General features: G+C 41.4%; 2 protein-coding genes across 3 annotated transcripts in view; one reads left to right on the forward strand and one right to left on the reverse strand.

Moving 5' to 3' along the window:
- The first annotated feature begins 257 nt into the window (after nt 1–257).
- On the forward strand, nt 258–8,995 carry tbx1 (T-box transcription factor 1). 2 transcript variants are annotated; one of them, XM_061672966.1, is made up of 8 exons: nt 258–814; nt 2,064–2,448; nt 3,931–4,032; nt 4,226–4,397; nt 5,025–5,180; nt 6,310–6,377; nt 6,916–7,016; nt 7,956–8,995. In XM_061672966.1, the coding sequence occupies exons 1-8, from the start codon at nt 631–633 to the stop codon at nt 8,336–8,338; spliced, it is 1,551 nt and encodes a 516-aa protein (XP_061528950.1). In that variant the 5' UTR covers nt 258–630; the 3' UTR covers nt 8,339–8,995. The 2 variants fall into 2 exon arrangements, with proteins under 2 accessions (XP_061528950.1, XP_061528951.1); XM_061672967.1 differs by having other exon boundaries at nt 2,115–2,448.
- A 4,968-nt stretch (nt 8,996–13,963) lies between these two features.
- Nucleotides 13,964–17,597, reverse strand: part of gnb1l (guanine nucleotide binding protein (G protein), beta polypeptide 1-like) — a 46,195-nt gene continuing 42,561 nt past the window's right edge. The window contains exon 7 of the mRNA XM_061672969.1: nt 13,964–16,879. Coding sequence (XP_061528953.1) covers nt 16,598–16,879 — 282 coding nt within the window. The 3' untranslated portion in view covers nt 13,964–16,597. The remainder of the gene's footprint in view (nt 16,880–17,597) is intronic.

Raw genomic sequence — 17,597 nt, forward strand, 5'->3', positions numbered from 1 at the left:
ATAAAACAGCTTGTACATGATGTGATAAATACGTTGATATTTCGCAGCTTTTTTTTTATTATTATTTTTTTGCTCCTTTCAGCAGGAAGAGTTCCCTGTTTGAAAATGTCGTTTGTTTGTACTGTGTCGCACGCATTCAGCTGGACATTGCAGTGACGTGGACGCCAGCCAAATGAGTGACAAGCTCTTATTCAAATCAAACTCTGCGCGCGCGCAGGGGGAGGCGCGGATGTGGATGTGGCTCCCGCAGTGGCTGCTTTCTGACATTCTCGTGCAGGCGTGCAGGCGGGCGGGCGGGCAGCCCTCGCGTGACAACACACGCCACCGCGCGCACCGAGCACAAACGCGGAAAGCGGATCAGCGATGGTTTGACACCGGGACCCTTTTCCTTCCCTTTCCAGGGTCTTTAAATGAAGCTCCCGATCTGCGCGGAAGCTCGGGCGCGTTCACCGTAGCACCGGGAATACTTTCCAAGCAGACTTTGGGCATGTGAGAACCTTTTTTTTTTTTTGCGCATGTTCTTCGCCTTTTTGCGCAGCCTTCTGGAGAAGGGGGGACGCGTCGGCGGCGGCGGCGGCGGCGGCGGAGGAGGAGTAGGCACGACTTTCCCCCAACTCGAGCCCCCTGCCTATGGACGACGGTGGTCCCCTGTCTCCCAGGGCAAATGCTTTCAGTATTGCCTCTCTGATTTGCGCTGCAGAACGAGCAGGAAACGCGGCGTTCGACAAGCGGAGCGCTGGCCCGGACAAACCAGACGCGAACAAGCGCAGCTGCTGCACGATGCATTACAGCACCGTGACCCGGGAAATGGAAGGTAAACGAGTTTTGTTGATGATCTCATCGCGCACGACGAAACGTCACATTCATAGTCACCGTATGAGCCAAAACTTGTTTGGATTCCACAGTCACAACTATTGGAGGCCCATTGTTCAAATGGGATTACGTGACACGGTCATGGCACGCAGAAGATGGTTCGCACGAACTGCTTTCAACATGCTGATTTTAAAAAATAATAATAATAATAATTTAAATAAAGATAATCATCATCCATCACTCCAATTTAGGAACATGCAAAAAACAAAACAAAACAAAAAAAAACATCTGGTACATTGCGCTAATATGTTTTTTTCCCAACCTTCGGACTTATGTCCCCTCTCTATTGAGTTTAGTGAAAATCGATTGAACAAATACATACCTCGCAGTACATAACCTAATATATTATTGATTTTTTTTTAACGGACCAATCGATCCATTAAAATAATAATAATAATAATCCGCTAAAATGTTGCTTCACTTTCTCCATCAAGTACATTTTCAATGGAGGCACAATGAAACATGCGTGAGAAAATACAAAGAAAGCAAGAGAAAAGAATGTTGCAATGATTTGCCCTCGAAGCAACATTCAACTGCTGTCCGTTTGTTTATTCAAGTAAATCAGTGTGTGTTCACCCAGTCGCTCGTTTGCACCGCTCACCTCCTATTGAGTTTTGTTTTGTTTTTGTTTTTTGTTTTCTCAACGGGGGGGTGGGGGGGGGGGGGGGGGGGTGGTGGTGATGCGGGCCTTATCCAAAAGCGGACTGGGTGCCGGAAAGCGCGTGAAAAAGAACGGGCGCACTTCTGTGTCAATCAGTCTCTTCACGAGGCGAGGAAAAGGCACATTACCTGCGGTTCCTTATCTAAATAGAAATAAGAACCGGTTTTATCGCGAAGGGGAGGCCCTCCTGGCCAGATAAGAGAGAGCAGGCGGCCTTGCATTGGAACGCACACACACACGCACGCACGCACGCACGCACGCACGCACAGCGGCACCGAAACGCACGATCGACACAAAGAAAGAAAAGATTGCAGGATCGACTTTGGACGCGTGTTTGCATGCGCGCACAGTTCGGCTGGCAGCGGAGGCTAACCTCGGGGATTTCGGACAAGCCGAAAGGGAAACATTGAAAGACATCCTCATTTGGAACTCATTTGTCCTGTATTTTGATTTCTCTCTGTGTGTGCGTGTGATATGTCTTGTTGGCAAGACATATGAAGTAAATCCAATCTTTCTGGGATGATTTCAGCCATTTCCAGCCCGTGGCTGACGCAGCTGTCCCATTTTTGCGATGTTGCAGCCTTCACCACCAGCAGTCTGAGCAGCCTCAACACCCCGGGGGGCTACCACCTCTCCCCCTCCCCCGGGGACCCTTACAGCCAACACGAAGTGGCCCACTTTGAGCCCTGCCCGGCCGCTCAGCCCAACTACGGCTACCCGGGCCCGGCCCCGCCACCGAGCGACCCCGCCGGGACCCCTTGCTCGTCGTCCTCGTCCGGCTCCACCCCGAACAGCAAGAGCATGGTCAAGAAGAACCCCAAAGTGGCCAACATTAACGTGCAGCTGGAGATGAAGGCCTTGTGGGACGAGTTTAATCAGCTGGGCACCGAGATGATCGTCACCAAAGCCGGGAGGTGAGACGCGTCATGCGCAAAGTCGACCCGCGCGCACGACTCGTCGCTATTACTTGGGACGCGAGCCTCCAACGCGTTTTGGTTTGCACATTCATGCTTGAAGTAAAAAAAAATACAAATAAAAATAAAAAAATTAAAAAACGGAGGTATTCTACAAGTGCTTTCCCATTCATTTAAAAAAAATAATAATACAAAAAAATCACGAGTCAAAGGTTTAGTGTTTTTTTTTTTCCCTTCCCTGCTCTTTATTTAAACCACTCTTCGTTTTCACCAGCGAAGTTATTATTTAAGGAGCACCGCACTCCTAATCTGTGACTGTGGCGTTGAATTGTTGATTTCAATCTATGCACAAATGCGTGTGATCAATTGGGAGGTTTGAGCCGTGCAAGCAAGCAAGCGTAGCGCGTGCGTGTTGTGTTCCTGCTCATTTTTGTAGCTGATTCATTTACTAAAATGTATCGTCAATTACAGTTTTGATTTTTTTGTGTGCAGTATGCACTTCTTTTTTAAAAATAAATAAACAAATAAATAAATAAATAAACACTTTTGACATTTCTAAACATTTTTTCCCCCTTTCTTTGATTGGCCTCACAGTTTCCTTTTTAATTTGTTTGAATCTTCCAAAAATAATTACATTTCATAGAGTGTTGATATTCTTTTTTTTTTTTTTTTTTTTGCATACGAATGCCATATAGGGGAAAACAAGGGTTTATCCCAGCGCAAAGCGAAAGTGCGTCTGCGCCGCTGGCGCAGTGTGACGAGCGGCACTTTGCGAGCTCAACAAGTGACGTTAAATTGAGCGTCGATTTCGGGATCCGTTGCACCGACGCGGACTTTGGTCCGCTCGTTCGACTGGTCAAGCGCGGAGAGACGTCGAGGAAGCGCAGGGAGGGAAGAATTCCATTGCAAGTTCACGAGCAGCTCCGCGCACTTTTGTGGGTGCAATGGTTTTGTCATAAAACGACATGTGTGGTCATGGAGTTACAGTTGGTCGTGCGTGGAAAGAACAAAATGGAAATGCGGAGAAGTGAACAGTTGGCCCAATTTTGCGAGGGCTAGACGTGTCTGGAAAATATCACAAGTTGGAGGGCGGGGGTGGGGGGTGGTGGGGGGGGGGGGGGGTGGACGTGGACAGGACACCACAGCAACAACTTCATTTCAAGCTCATTGCACAAGAGCAAATTGAAAAACAACAAACTCCATCATGAACGTCATTTCCTCCACAGCTCGAAAGTCTCGGATTTGTTTTCTGCGACTTTTCTTCTATAAATGCAAACACGAAGAAATGTATGTGTTGGACACATTTGTTGGCTTCTTGTTTTCTTTCTTTCTTTCTTTCTTTATTCTTAATTGTTTTTTTTTTTTGACTCTGTGCAAACGTGCTCTGTTTTTTGTTTGTTTAGTTTGTTTTGTTTGTTTACTTTCAAGCAAGCGTAAACAGCAACTTGAGAATTTAATGTACACTTTCTGGGATCCTTCCAGGAGAATGTTTCCAACTTTCCAAGTGAAAATATTCGGGATGGATCCAATGGCGGACTACATGCTCCTAATGGACTTCTTGCCAGTAGACGACAAACGTTACAGGTAAACCTCCTGACTTCACTCCAACATAATTTGCAAAAAGTTGCGCACACCAATTGCATTAGGTTTATTGTGTCAGAAAATATCACTAATATGCATGCAAAAAAAACCCAACAACAACAACCATAGTGCACGATATTGATATGAATATATTTGCCACTGAGTGCTGAACGAGCCTCGTCATCTCCGCGTGCAGGTACGCGTTCCACAGCTCTTCGTGGCTGGTGGCGGGCAAAGCTGACCCGGCGACCCCCGGCAGGGTCCACTACCACCCGGACTCTCCGGCCAAAGGCGCCCAGTGGATGAAGCAGATCGTTTCTTTTGACAAACTCAAACTCACTAACAACCTCCTGGACGATAACGGACACGTGAGTCATGTGAATACATGTGCTAAATACATTTATTTTATTTTATTTTATTATGTTTGGGGGGCGGGTCATCTTACCGTGCTGGGCGACAGCAGCAGAATAAAATAAAATGTAATTTACAATTTATCCGGGGTGGATTTTATTCATGTTTTTTGTTTTTTTTGTTTTTTTAAGATTCGATTAACACACTTGCCTGAGACAGAAAAGCGATATAATTACATTTTCGAAAAACTTTCCGTCCGCCATAAATGATTATATATCAAAATATGAGTTCATCCCTGATCGTTTATCCTCATTGAACCGAGATTCGAAGCCAGAACATCTCGGCTGTGAGACGGGCGTGCTAACCACTATCTCCCCGTTACTGCGGTGAAAAATAGGAACATACGTAAATGTATGTCTAAAAAAAAAAGAAAAAAAGAAATGTTTTATTCCAGCATTTCAATTTGTCATTTACAACTTTCTAACATATACAACTGTGTCACGCGTAATACAATTGATTAAACATCCTTGTTTATTGTTTTTGTTTATTTTAATTTATTATCAGAGCCTTCTTATTGGTCAGGGGGCTAATGCTTCTTTTTTTTTTTTTTTTTTTGCTTTGTTTTTGTTCCCCCCACCTCCCAGATCATCCTCAACTCAATGCACCGCTACCAGCCCAGGTTCCACGTGGTCTACGTGGATCCTCGCAAGGACAGCGAGAAATACGCGGAGGAGAATTACAAAACGTTTGTGTTCGAGGAAACTCGCTTCACGGCGGTCACGGCGTACCAGAACCATCGGGTAATAAAGTCCTTACAAATAATGCGCGTCTGTAACTGATTGTCAACTTCAAACAAACTTTATTTTATTATTATTATTATTATTTTTTTACCCTTTGGCTTCCAAGAAGCTGTATTAATATGAATCGGATAACACTGCTTTGTTTGACTTACAAATAATAATCTAATTGAAAAGAGAAATAATAATTGAACTCTTACGTTGACGTTTGATCACATCGATTTATATGTAAACAACTGCACTGTGTTTACAAAATCGAACGGTCCAATTGAATTCATTCACTGTGTAAGTGGACTTAGAAGTGTTCAGTTGTGCTCATAAGTGTACATATTCTTAAAAAAAAAAAAAGTATGAGTGATTAGACAAAACACATTCATTTGATTTTTAATGGGGTTTAAATATAAGACATTTCTGAGTAGCACAATTGCAAAACAAACCGTAGCAATAAAGAAAATAATGAGATGGTCCCAGTTCAGTCAACAGTTATATTTATAAAAAAAAAAAAAAAAAAAGGCTTACCGTTCACAAATTCTGCATGGAAATGTATGAGCTCAACTAACTATGGCTTAAAATGCCGTTTTCATATACACATGATCTGCTTACATTTGTTTTCACAAATAACTGTTATCAGGAGGACAGATTAAAACAAAAACATTTAAGGACGGAGATTGTGTCCTAATAAAGTAATTCAATCCAGATGCAACATGAAATACAAAGGAACAGTTTATGGTCTCTGAAGAAAAAAAAAAAGTCCTTTGAATGTACTCAATTTGAACAAGTACATTGGTTGCACATGATTCAAACGTGCTCAACTAATGTATACTTTCGAGGAATAAAAAAAAAAAATCATGTGCAACTCATCTGCATGTTTAAATGATGTAAATTAAAAAGGACTGTCACAAATACTGCAAACAAAGTAGACCTACTTCATTTGATCATGTACATCGGTTGTGGTAAACTGCCGTAATTTGAAAATAATAGAAAAAAAGTATGTTATAATGCGCAGCCAATGTACGTGTGGAAATGAATTAAATTCAAACAACGTGTTTTGTTTGTTTTGTTTTGTTTAGTGTCATTCCAAATTGTTTGCAAATGCATTAAGGAGCTTGTTTTGATTTTCTTGTGATTTCAGATCACCCAGCTGAAAATAGCCAGCAACCCTTTTGCAAAGGGCTTCCGGGACTGTGACCCAGAAGATTGGTACATTTTTGTTTACACTTTTACAAAAAGTCCTTTTGACATGTTATGAGGTGCACCAAAGGAAAGGGAACATTTGCAAGCGTCAGGGACATAATTGAGTAGTTTGTTTTAGCCGACGTGGGTGCCAGATTAGTGTAACTTGCATGCTAAAAGTACACAACGAAGGCTGTGAGCTTTGGAAAACGCTGGATATTGTTTCAAAGATTATCGGCTGCTTTTCACTCAATGATAGATTAGCAAAATTTCTCCACACATCTGGGACGGAAACAAGTGACTCAATTTCTTCCAAATGCTGTTCATTTTCCCCCTTTCAAGTTTGAACTAAACAGATTACTCTGAAGTGTAGCCTTATTAATCACTGACCATCTGAGTGACTCACTTGACTTTTAGTCATGAAAATGGAAGATGGGCTGTTGTAGAAACACTCAAAGGCGCACACGTTGCTGTTAGAACACACTTCCATACCGTTTGAATAAAACATGCTGAAGAAAATGCGGCCTCGCCGTTCATGAAATGACTGTCGTCTTCCTTCCCGCAGGCCCAGGAATCACAGGCCAGGCTCCCTGCCAATAATGAGTGCGTTTGCCAGAACAAGAAACCCGATGTCATCTCCTCCTCAGCAGAACGGCACGGAGAAAGGTCTGCAGCTCGCTCTTTGTTCCAATCCAGCTCAACCAGTCCTCTGGCCAACATGAAGCCAAGGCGGCTTCTGTCAGTGTGGGCCGTCCAATTTACAGCTTAAGAAAGGCGTGCATTTGGAAGATTCAGCTTTAATTCAAGAAATAATAGCTAGTTGCTGCGACTGAAAATTCACAATAGCTCCATCGTATGAGTTATTAATACCGTTTACACAGTGGTGGCCGGAGAGGGCGGTGGCCCCGGGCATCCAAATGTGTTGGTGGGCATCAAAACTGTTCCCCCACTTCAAAACAAATTCCCGTCAAGACCCCAACAACATGATGATTCTGACATGTTGTGCAACATTCAACTCAAATGTAAACAGGCCGTGACTGAACTATACTGAACCCCGGCCGGCAACAGTCGTTATCGAGGAAAATGACAATTGTACAGTACAGTCAACCCTCGTTCATCGTGGTTTAGGTGACCACCAGACCACCCACGCAATAGGTGAAATCCACAAAGTAGCGGACACATATTTTAAAAAAAATATATATTTATACATATTTTAAGGCTGCATGAACCTCCCCAGACTCTTACTAAAATCTTCCCCACACTCCTATTAACCTCGACCATACTCTTTCAAACCCTTTTTATTCGCTTAAATACCTTTAAAACTCTAGAACATACAGTCATGCATAGTAGTACTGGACACTGTACATTTTATTTTGTGTGATGTGTTTTATTGAATCCTTCTTTGGCTCTACAGTTTTGATTTTACCACCACAAAATACAGCATACACTCAAAATCCCACGATACGGTGAACTTTGTGCGATATATGTGAAACCAAATCCGAATTGCACTGAATCCACAATTGCGAATCCCAAACATAACGAGGGAACATATATGTGAATAGTGTATGATTGCATCTCATGTAACAAGCTGTTCTTCTCCTTCAGATGACAGCAGGCGGGAATACGAGCGAGAGCCCGGCGGCACGCCCATGCACGCTGACCCGGCTCACCAGCTGATGTCCCGAGTCCTCAGTCCCGCCCTCCCCGTCCCGGGAGGCCTCCACGCCGTGCCGCTCACCGGTGGCCGCCCGAGTCCTCCACATGACCTCAGGCCTGACCCTCACACTCTACCCGCGGACACCCTGCACCACCACCCCTACAAGTACCCCACCACCTATGAACACTACTTGGGAGCCAAGACCAGGCCGTCCCCTTATCCTTTACCCAGCATCAGAGGGCACACGTACCACCACCACATGAACCCAGCCACAGCTAACATGTACTCGGCCACCAGCGGGCCCGCAAACTACGACTATGGGCCCAGATAATGACTGCTGACGGTGCACTGCATTGTGGGAATGGAGCCAGGCAGCCTTGAAACCTTTGATGCCGCGTGCAACCTGCAGGGTCCGTTCACAGACTGAAACTCCTTTCTGCTAAATAAACCCTGCTGTATTTATTTAAAGAATCTCTGCAGGAAGCATGGACACCTGAGTTAAGCCCTGAAAGAGGTCTCCTGTGACCTTTGAACTCAACGGTCGTTGCTTCGCATCGGCCAATCTGAGCAGTACAGTCACTGAGCCGGCAGGCTGAGGAGAACACGTTTGATCACAGACTGGAATTGAATCTTTTTTTTCTTGTGTTGAATGCACTTTTTGATTTGCCTTGTTTCTAATGCTTTCCAAAAAAAGCCATACGTTATATAATCCCTCACCCTTGTAGGTAGGTGACACGTTTGCATGCTGAGCTCATCGCAAAGGCTGTGGACACACACATCAAAATGTTTTGGTTTGAGGAGGAGGAAAAAAACAAACCAAAAAAACCCCCAAAAAACAGATTTGATCATCAAACGTGAACATTTTGAGCCCCTCTGACAAGCTTGTACCATGGCACTGACTTGCAGCAATTCAAAGAAAACTAAATGAAGCAGAATGACTGTTCTGTGTCTGTAAAGTGAATATTAAATTCCAATTATTCCAACCGCGTTTTTGTCTGGAGCTTCCATTGAAAAGATAGATAGATAGATAGGAAATACAGTAGTTCATAAATGAATACAAACATGACATAATTCAATTCCAAAATGTATGTAACTGCAATCCATTACATTACTGATCAAAAAACCAAAACAAATCTAAATTGTGTAAATTAGGTTAACATGGTATGATATGGCGGTTTTCCATATGATGTCATATATAATGCAACAAACAAATTTCTTTATAATGTATTTACACCTCATCATGTTTTGTTATCAGTTTGTGTAAAGAACAAAGATGGTGTTAATTCCAAAAATAAGGATATATGGTTTGAATGCACTTTTTTTTCGAAGAAATATCCAAGGGTCCTGTTGATGCATCCTTTCAAAATCAAGACAAAGGTAATTAGTTATATTACTCTGAGAAAGTAATTGAAATAGTTATACAACTATGACATTTTCAACAGGGTGATTGTAACCAACTACATTTCCAAAGTAATTTTCCCTACACTCTAAATACAATATAAAGAGTGGCTGCAATTGTACTGTATATTGGTGCTTCCACCAAAGGAAACATGTTGTTGTGTTGTACATTCCCCCAAGCGTGCCCTAAAAGGACACCATTGTTCGTGTTTAATGGGACAGATTTGGTAACATTTCCAGAGTAAGACTGCCGCCTATCTATACAGGCATTTCCTCATATACGTATGAGGAACGCTTTGTCGTCAAGGTTAAGCTTACTTGGGGGTCGGGGGGGGGGGGGGGGGGGGAGCCTTGTGTCTGTCATGATACAAAGGGAAACTCATCCTAATGTTTCATTTTAAATAATGCATTTATTTATTTTTTTTTTGCCTTGAAAACAGCTGCCATTGAAGGGGAAGCAGGGGAAAAGGATGCCTGAGGGAGCCTGACCTCTGACTGTTTAATGGCTTGTAAAGGTGTCAAAGGTTAAATAATGTTTCCACTCATTTAAATTCAGACTAATTGATTGTATACCTTTCTGATTTGCTTGGGATTGCTCCCAAACAATTTCATGCTATTTTATTTTAATTCATGCAACTTTTAACATTGGCTTATAGGTTTCGCCTTTTAACATTCACCTTAAAATATAACATTTTGAAACATTTGAATTGAAATTTTTGTAAGTTAATTAAAAAAAAGATTCCTTTTATTGAGCTTTCATCTAGCAGCCAATTGTATTATTTGGAATCCGATTCAAACACCAGTTAGAGCGTCACCATGCAGCCCGCATGCGCGCTATTGACTGCAGCTTGTGTAACGCGTTTTTGTCTGATCAGGAAGCGGAGGTCTGGAGAAGCGTCAGGCGCCTGGTGCGCACTGCCGCCGGCCCGCAGCTGATGCTGAGCCGACCGCAGCGGGATGGTTGCAGGAGGGCGGCGGGTAATCAAGTCCAACGGCGACAAATGATGCCTTTCAGGAGACACACTTATCAACGAAGCTACTAATGTGTCGAAATAGGTGCCAATTCGATATCATTTGTAAATTTACTTCTTTATTTTTTTTTTTCCTAGCGGCGAACTGACCCATGATGTGCGTTTCTTTGACAAATATTGAATTCAAATCATCTTGCAATCATGAGTTACAAAAAAATAAATGGTACATTTGTGTTCTCTAGTTTACACATTATAGGATGTGGAAGCCAAATTAGAACAGTGCCTTTTCTTGAATAATCCGACCTTGACATAGTTTAATTCTTCCCTTGACCAAGCGCTTAACTGAATTTACTCGTACAACATCAAATACATTTCCCTCATTGAAATGCTTTTCAATCAGTTCCAGTCCCCTACAACAACCACAATGTTTGTTGCATGTTTGTTTGCATGCAAATAAAACAGCACGGTAAACACGCTAAAATATAAAACCTTCATAAAAGAGAATGCAAAGAAATAAACAGGGTGTAATTAAGCTGAATGTCACACAATGACATCCATCAGTGTGTTTGACTGTTTGTACTTAATAAATGTGAGAAAAGGAAGCATGATGTGGCTTTTCCTTTTGTTTTCCACCTCTCTCCAGCTGCAGTGTATCTGAAGCACGCTCGTTTTGTCTCGCAGCACAAAGCAAAACATCGACCAAGCGACGGCTCAAAACTCAAACATTTCGTAGGACGGAGCACTCATAAGTCAAGGTACCACTGGACTTAAGGAAGCTGAGACAGAATACTGACAAAAAGTACTAAATTTACAGTTGCACCTGATCAAAATGTGGTAAACTGATGTAATCTCCCATTTTTCCTAAAAGATAATCAAAACAATATGCTATTTTAAACCATTTTGACTCATGTTTGAATTAAGTAAATTCAAAGGACTTTTTTTTCAGTGTACAAATTAGCCAGGCCATTTTGTTTTGCCTAGACTGTACAAATATAAATAAATCCAGAAAAAAGTCATTTGGAATTTCTGAAGAAAATGCAAACTCGCTATAATAATAATAATTTATCAAAAATGCACTTTACATTAAATAAAAAAAAAAAAAAGTTTTTCAAAAAGATTAAAATCAAACATAGAGTTTGATAAGGTAAAGGCTTTTGAGAAAATCCAAGGATAAGAACGGAGATTATATACTCACAAATTCAAAATAAAATGTGTACATAAGTCTATCACTAACCGACAGTAACACATTTTAAAATTCATTATTTCAGAATAGTTGCATGAAAAACACTAAGTCATAAATAACAAGCAAATGAAAAACAGTTGGCTTTCACTCATTGCACGCCGTTTGTAACCTTGAACTATCATAATTACAGCAAAGAATCAATTCTAATAATGCTAATCAAATTAAAAACAGTAGGGTGCAACTGAGCGTGACGACGTACGCGGCTTAAGACTACATCGTTCGTAACCTTGAAATGTTGTATGTTGCCCCCCCTCCCCTTTTTATAACTGAATGTAGAACAAAAACAAATTACCGGTACATTACACTGTACAAGAAATACTTTTTCACTCCCATGTTTTGAACTGACAGTACATACAGTTGTATGCGTTCATAGTTTCATTATTTTAAGTATTAAATATGATTCATCTGTCAAGTAAATGTTGACGACAAAAGAGAGCTGGGATTTCTGGAGTTCCCGGTGACATGATGCCAAAGATGTGCCATTGAAATATGAGGAGATTGATGATGGATGACAACGCAACCTGAAGCATCATGTCACACTTATCTGCATGTGGAACATCTGCTCTATGCGGCCTCTATCAGGGACCGCGCTATCTGGGGACTGTTATTTAAAACCCAGTCAGGTAAGTCCTCCTTTTATACTGTATATATTATGGCATATGGAATGAGTATGAGTCCAATGGCATGCATGCAGCATTATTTTGTGGGACACTGAAACGGAGTGAAAGCATTGATTATCTTTTTTGTTTTTCCAAAATAAAAAGACACACTGAATGGTGTTTTGGTGAAAATATTTTTTTTTTTTTCCAACATTAGTGACATCTAAATAAACAGAGGCTTTGGCATAAACACCAAAACCACCCACATGACTATACGTCCTACTCCAAAGTCAAGCTGAACTTTGACCTTCAAAGCCAAAGAAGACACACGTTGGGTGATAAGTGAAGCACAGGCTCTATTGTAGTGGGGGCTGTCCCTGTCCATTTATTGACTTCCTAAAAGATCCATTATAAAGTGATTTACGAGGTCCACCACCAGCACTTGGACCAGCAGGTCGCTGTCTGCTTCCATTCACAGGACATCTGCACCAATGGACCTGGCATCTGATTTATCAGACCAAAGACGGAAGCTGGCCCACGTCGCCACTGGTGTTTGTTCAAAGACAACATGAGACTTAGGAAGCTATTATGAATGGGAGATGTCAGCATAGAGGTCAGGGACAAAAGGCATCCACGAACCTCTGCGGGGTACAAGGAAAACATGTCCTGAAAAGGGGGGAGAAGTTCACATATCCTTTATAATATTTACACTTGCTGAGATGTACATGTACACACACTGAATGAAATCCCCCCCCCCCCCCAAAGAAAACGTTTGGTTACCTTATTTTGTTAAATAAAAGGTGAAAAATATTAGAAACAGCTATCAGTTATACCACCGCAAACTACAGTCCAACTCCAATCATAAACAAAGTTTATCAACATCCATCTGACAGTTGAAAGTTTGCGGGGGGGGGGGAATCAGTTGACCGGTCAAAGTGATCTCAACATAAAAATATAATACACTAAAAAGGTTAAACATTAAAATGTAGTTTTACAGTTAAAGTACTGTAATGCTATGGAATGAGGCAGCTTGTCTATCAAGCTTGTATTTCCTCCCCTCGCATACGACCTGTGGTCATTATGCTGGTCTGGCTCTTAAGAGTTTACAGGCCTTTTCCTGTAGACTGTGATGAGACTCTCAACTCCCGGCCAAACAACGCAGGATTACATATCTGCTCAGGTGCATCGTACTCCTCATACGCAAGTTCACTGGAGCATAGCTCACATCAGGTCAGGGAACACAATCACATAGTTGAATCGGTTTTGGCAAACTACCACGGACAGTTGAGGCAGAGCTTCACCTGCGTCATGAAGAGAGAAAATGACGTAATGATTAAATCAAATTTGTCCGTGTCTCCAATATACAGTAATGTTTTCAGACACTTTTAATATGCATTTAATCACATTCACGTTGTGAGGCGAATGTATTCGATAGGTGTGTTACATATTTAGTTTTCCTCTTTGCATAAAACATAAAAGAGCATTGACCTTTGAACAGTTTATCATCTTTATAATTCTGGAGGTTTGATTTTATGGTACATTCAGTTATGTAGGTTGTCATATGAGGTGAAATGGTCTAAATTTGGCACATTTGTCATGAGGTCAATATGGTATGGTCTGGGGCGTTTCCACATACAGTCCCCTCCAAAAGTATTGGAATCGCAACGTCAATTCCTTCGTTATTGTTGTATACCGAAGACATTTGGGTTTCAGATCAAAAAACGGATATGAGACAAGAGTTCGGAATGCCAGCTTTTATTTCATGGTATTTACATCTAGATGTGTTAAACAACTCAGGACAGAACTTTGGTTTGAAGCCACCAACTTTTCAAGTGAGCAAAAATATTGGGACATTGGCCGGCGACCAGTTCAGGGTGTACCTTGTCTCTCGCCAGAAGATAGTTGGGATAGGCTCCAGCACGGCCGCGACCCGCATGAGGAGAAGCGGTACAGAAAATGGATGGATGAATAACATTTAATATTTGGTGGCATAACGCTTTCTTGCAATAACTGCATAAAGCCTGACCTTCACCAGACTGCTGCATTCTTCATTTGAAATGCTCTTCCAGGCCTTTACTGCAGTCTCTTTCAGTTCTTGTTTGTTTCTGGGGGTTTCTCCCTTCAGTCTCCTCACATTGATTTACTTTGTGTATTAAATGCGCAATATAAATAAATCTGCCTTGCCCTGCCAAACACATTTCCCAAGTAATCTTCCCAACACTGGCTGTACAATAGATCAATACATATCATAGAACAATATAAATGTCTATTGTACATTATAACCCCCTATCATGTATATTGTTATTTACAGTGGGTACAGAAACGATTCAGACCCCCTTAAAATGTTCACTCTTATTTGCTAAAATCATTTAAGTTCATTTTTTCCCCTCATTAATGTACACACAGCACCCCATATTGACAGAAAAAACAGAATTGTTGAAATTTCTGCAGATTAATTGAAAAAGAAAAACTTAAACCTCACACAACCGTAACTGTTCAGACCCTTTGCTGTGATTTAACTTTTTTTTTTTTTTTTTTTTTTTTTTTTATTAAACTCAGGTGCTGTCCCTTTCTTCTGATCATCCTTGAGATGGTTCTACACCTTCATTGGAGTCCAGCTGTGTTTGATTATACCGATTGGACTTGATTAGGAAAGCCACACACCTGTCTATATAGGACCTTAGAGCTCACAGTGCATGTCAGAGCAAACGAGAATCATGAGGTCAAAGGAACTGCCTGAAGAGCTCAGAGACAGAATTGTGGCAAGGCGCAGATCTGGCAAAGGTTACAAAAAGAGCACAGTGGCCTCCATAATCCTAAAATGGAAGATATTTGGGACAACCAGAACCCTTCCTAGAGCTGGCCGTCCGGCCAAACTGAGCAATCGGGCGAGAAGAGCCTTGGTGAGAGAGGTAAAGAAGAACCCAAAGATCACTGTGGCTGAGCTCCAGAGATGCAGTCGGGAGATGGGAGAAAGTTCTAGAAAGTCAACCATCACTGCAGCCCTCCACCAGTGGGGGCTTTATGGCAGAGTGGCATGACGGAAGCCTCTTCTGAATGCAAGACAGCCCGCATGGAGTTTGCTAAAAAAAACACCTGAAGGACTCCAAAATGGTGAAAAATAATCTGGTCTGATGAGACCAAGATTGAACTTTCTGGCCTTAATTCTAAGCGGTATGTGTGGAGAAAACCAGGCACAACTCATCACCTGTCCAATTCAGTCCCAACAGTGAAGCATGGTGGTGGCAGCATCATGCTGTGGGGGTGTTTTTCAGCTGCAGGGACAGGACGACTGGTTGCAATCAAAGGAAAGATGGATGCGGCCAATTACAGGGATATCCTGGACGAAAACCTTCTCCAGAGTGCTCAGGACCTCAGACCGAAGGTTCACCTTCCAACAAGACAATGACCATAAGCACAGAGCTAAAATAACGAAGGAGTGGCTTCAGAACAACTCCGTGACTGTTCTTGAATGGCCCAGCCCGAGGCCTGACTTAAACCCAATTGAGCATCTCTGGAAAGACCTGAACATGGCTGTCCACCAACGTTCACCATCACACCTGACAGAACTGGAGAGGATCTGCAAGGAAGAATCGCAGAGGATCCCCAAATCCAGGTGTGAAAAATTTGTTGCATCATTCCCACAAAGACTCATGGCTGTATTAGCTCAAAAGTGTGCTTCTACTAAATTCTGAGCAAAGGGTCTGAATATTTATGGCTGTGTGATATTTCAGTTTTTCTTTTTTAATAATTCTGCAAAAATTTCAACAATCCTGTTTTTCTCTGTCAATATGGGGTGCTGTGTGTACATTAATGAGGGAAAAAAACAACTTTAATGATATATATATATATATATATATATATATATACATACACACACACACACACACACACACACACACAGACGGTATATAAATTCAATGTACTGAATTTGTATGCTGGACATTCTCATTAGGGTCTGAGGATCCCTAAAGTTAGCCAGCCAATTGCAGGGCACATAAATGACCGTTCGCAGTCACACCTACGGGCAATTTAGAATCTTCAATTAATTTTAGACCCCTCAGGGGTCTAATCTGAGAGCTACTTCTTGGGTAGTGATTGATGCAAAGGGCTGCCAGTTCGAAACACACTTCAGAAATGACTAATTTGTTCAAATTACATTTAATTATATGTTGGAATTAAGATTCATTTTTTGGAAGACAATGTTCATGTCAATGATTTCTCACAATAATTATCAACAATGATTTTACAAGGTAGGAAACAGATAAATATCAATATGTAACACTAGGGGGCTACTCATGTGGTCCTTGGGGGTGACCTGGTGTCAGCGGTCACCATGTTGGTGACCCCTTTCCTACATTCACCACTGCCACTGAGTATTAATTATTTTCAGAGGGTCCCTCATTGTAGATTGACCACAGACTGATACGTTGGTCTTTGGATCCAGCAGCCAGAAATCTTTGCCCGGGGTCCTTGTGGTCGGAGAATGCAACGCTGAGCACCATGTCACTGTGGTACTGCAGGACTGCCAGAGGTCGCAGCTTCTTCCAGCCAAATATCCGTACCCGGTGGTCCCAGCCTGCTGATGCTAACAGTTTACCATCTCCTCTAATACTCAGCTGGGAAATGCCAGGGTTGGTTAGAGTCACGCAGTTTTGGAGCTACCAAGAACATAGAAAGGAAAGAAATCAATCTCAGTGCTTTTCATTCAAATATGAATTTTAGCAATATGAAAAAAATGAAAATTAAATTCATCCATTACTACTTCTTTCCCTCTATTAGTATTTTGAGAAAAATTGGAGCGTGTTCATTTCTTCCCATAGCACTTCATTCTCCATTAAAAACAAATATATTGAAGGACTGCAATGTCATAGAGCAGTGTTCCCCAACCTTCTTTGCACCGCAGACCGGTTAGGAGTCAGCATTTTGTGTGTGTGTGTGTATATATATATATAAATTGGAGCGCGTTCATTTCTTCCCATAGCACTTCATTCTCCATTAAAAACAAATATATTGAAGGACTGCAATGTCATAGAGCAGTCATAGAGCAGTGTTCCCCAACCTTCTTTGCACCGCAGACCGGTTAGGAGTCAGCATTGTGTGTGTGTGTGTGTGTGTGTGTATGTATATATATATATGTATATATATATATATATATATATATACATATATATATATATATATATATACACATATACATATATATATATATATATATACACATATATATATATATATATATATATATATATGTGTATATATATATGTGTATATGTATATATATATATATATATATATATATATATATTTATATACACATATATATATATATATATATATATATATATATATATATATATATTCAGAATTGGCATATAT

The sequence above is a fragment of the Phycodurus eques genome, chromosome 3 (genome assembly GCF_024500275.1).
Source record: "Phycodurus eques isolate BA_2022a chromosome 3, UOR_Pequ_1.1, whole genome shotgun sequence".
Classification (NCBI taxonomy): domain Eukaryota; kingdom Metazoa; phylum Chordata; class Actinopteri; order Syngnathiformes; family Syngnathidae; genus Phycodurus; species Phycodurus eques.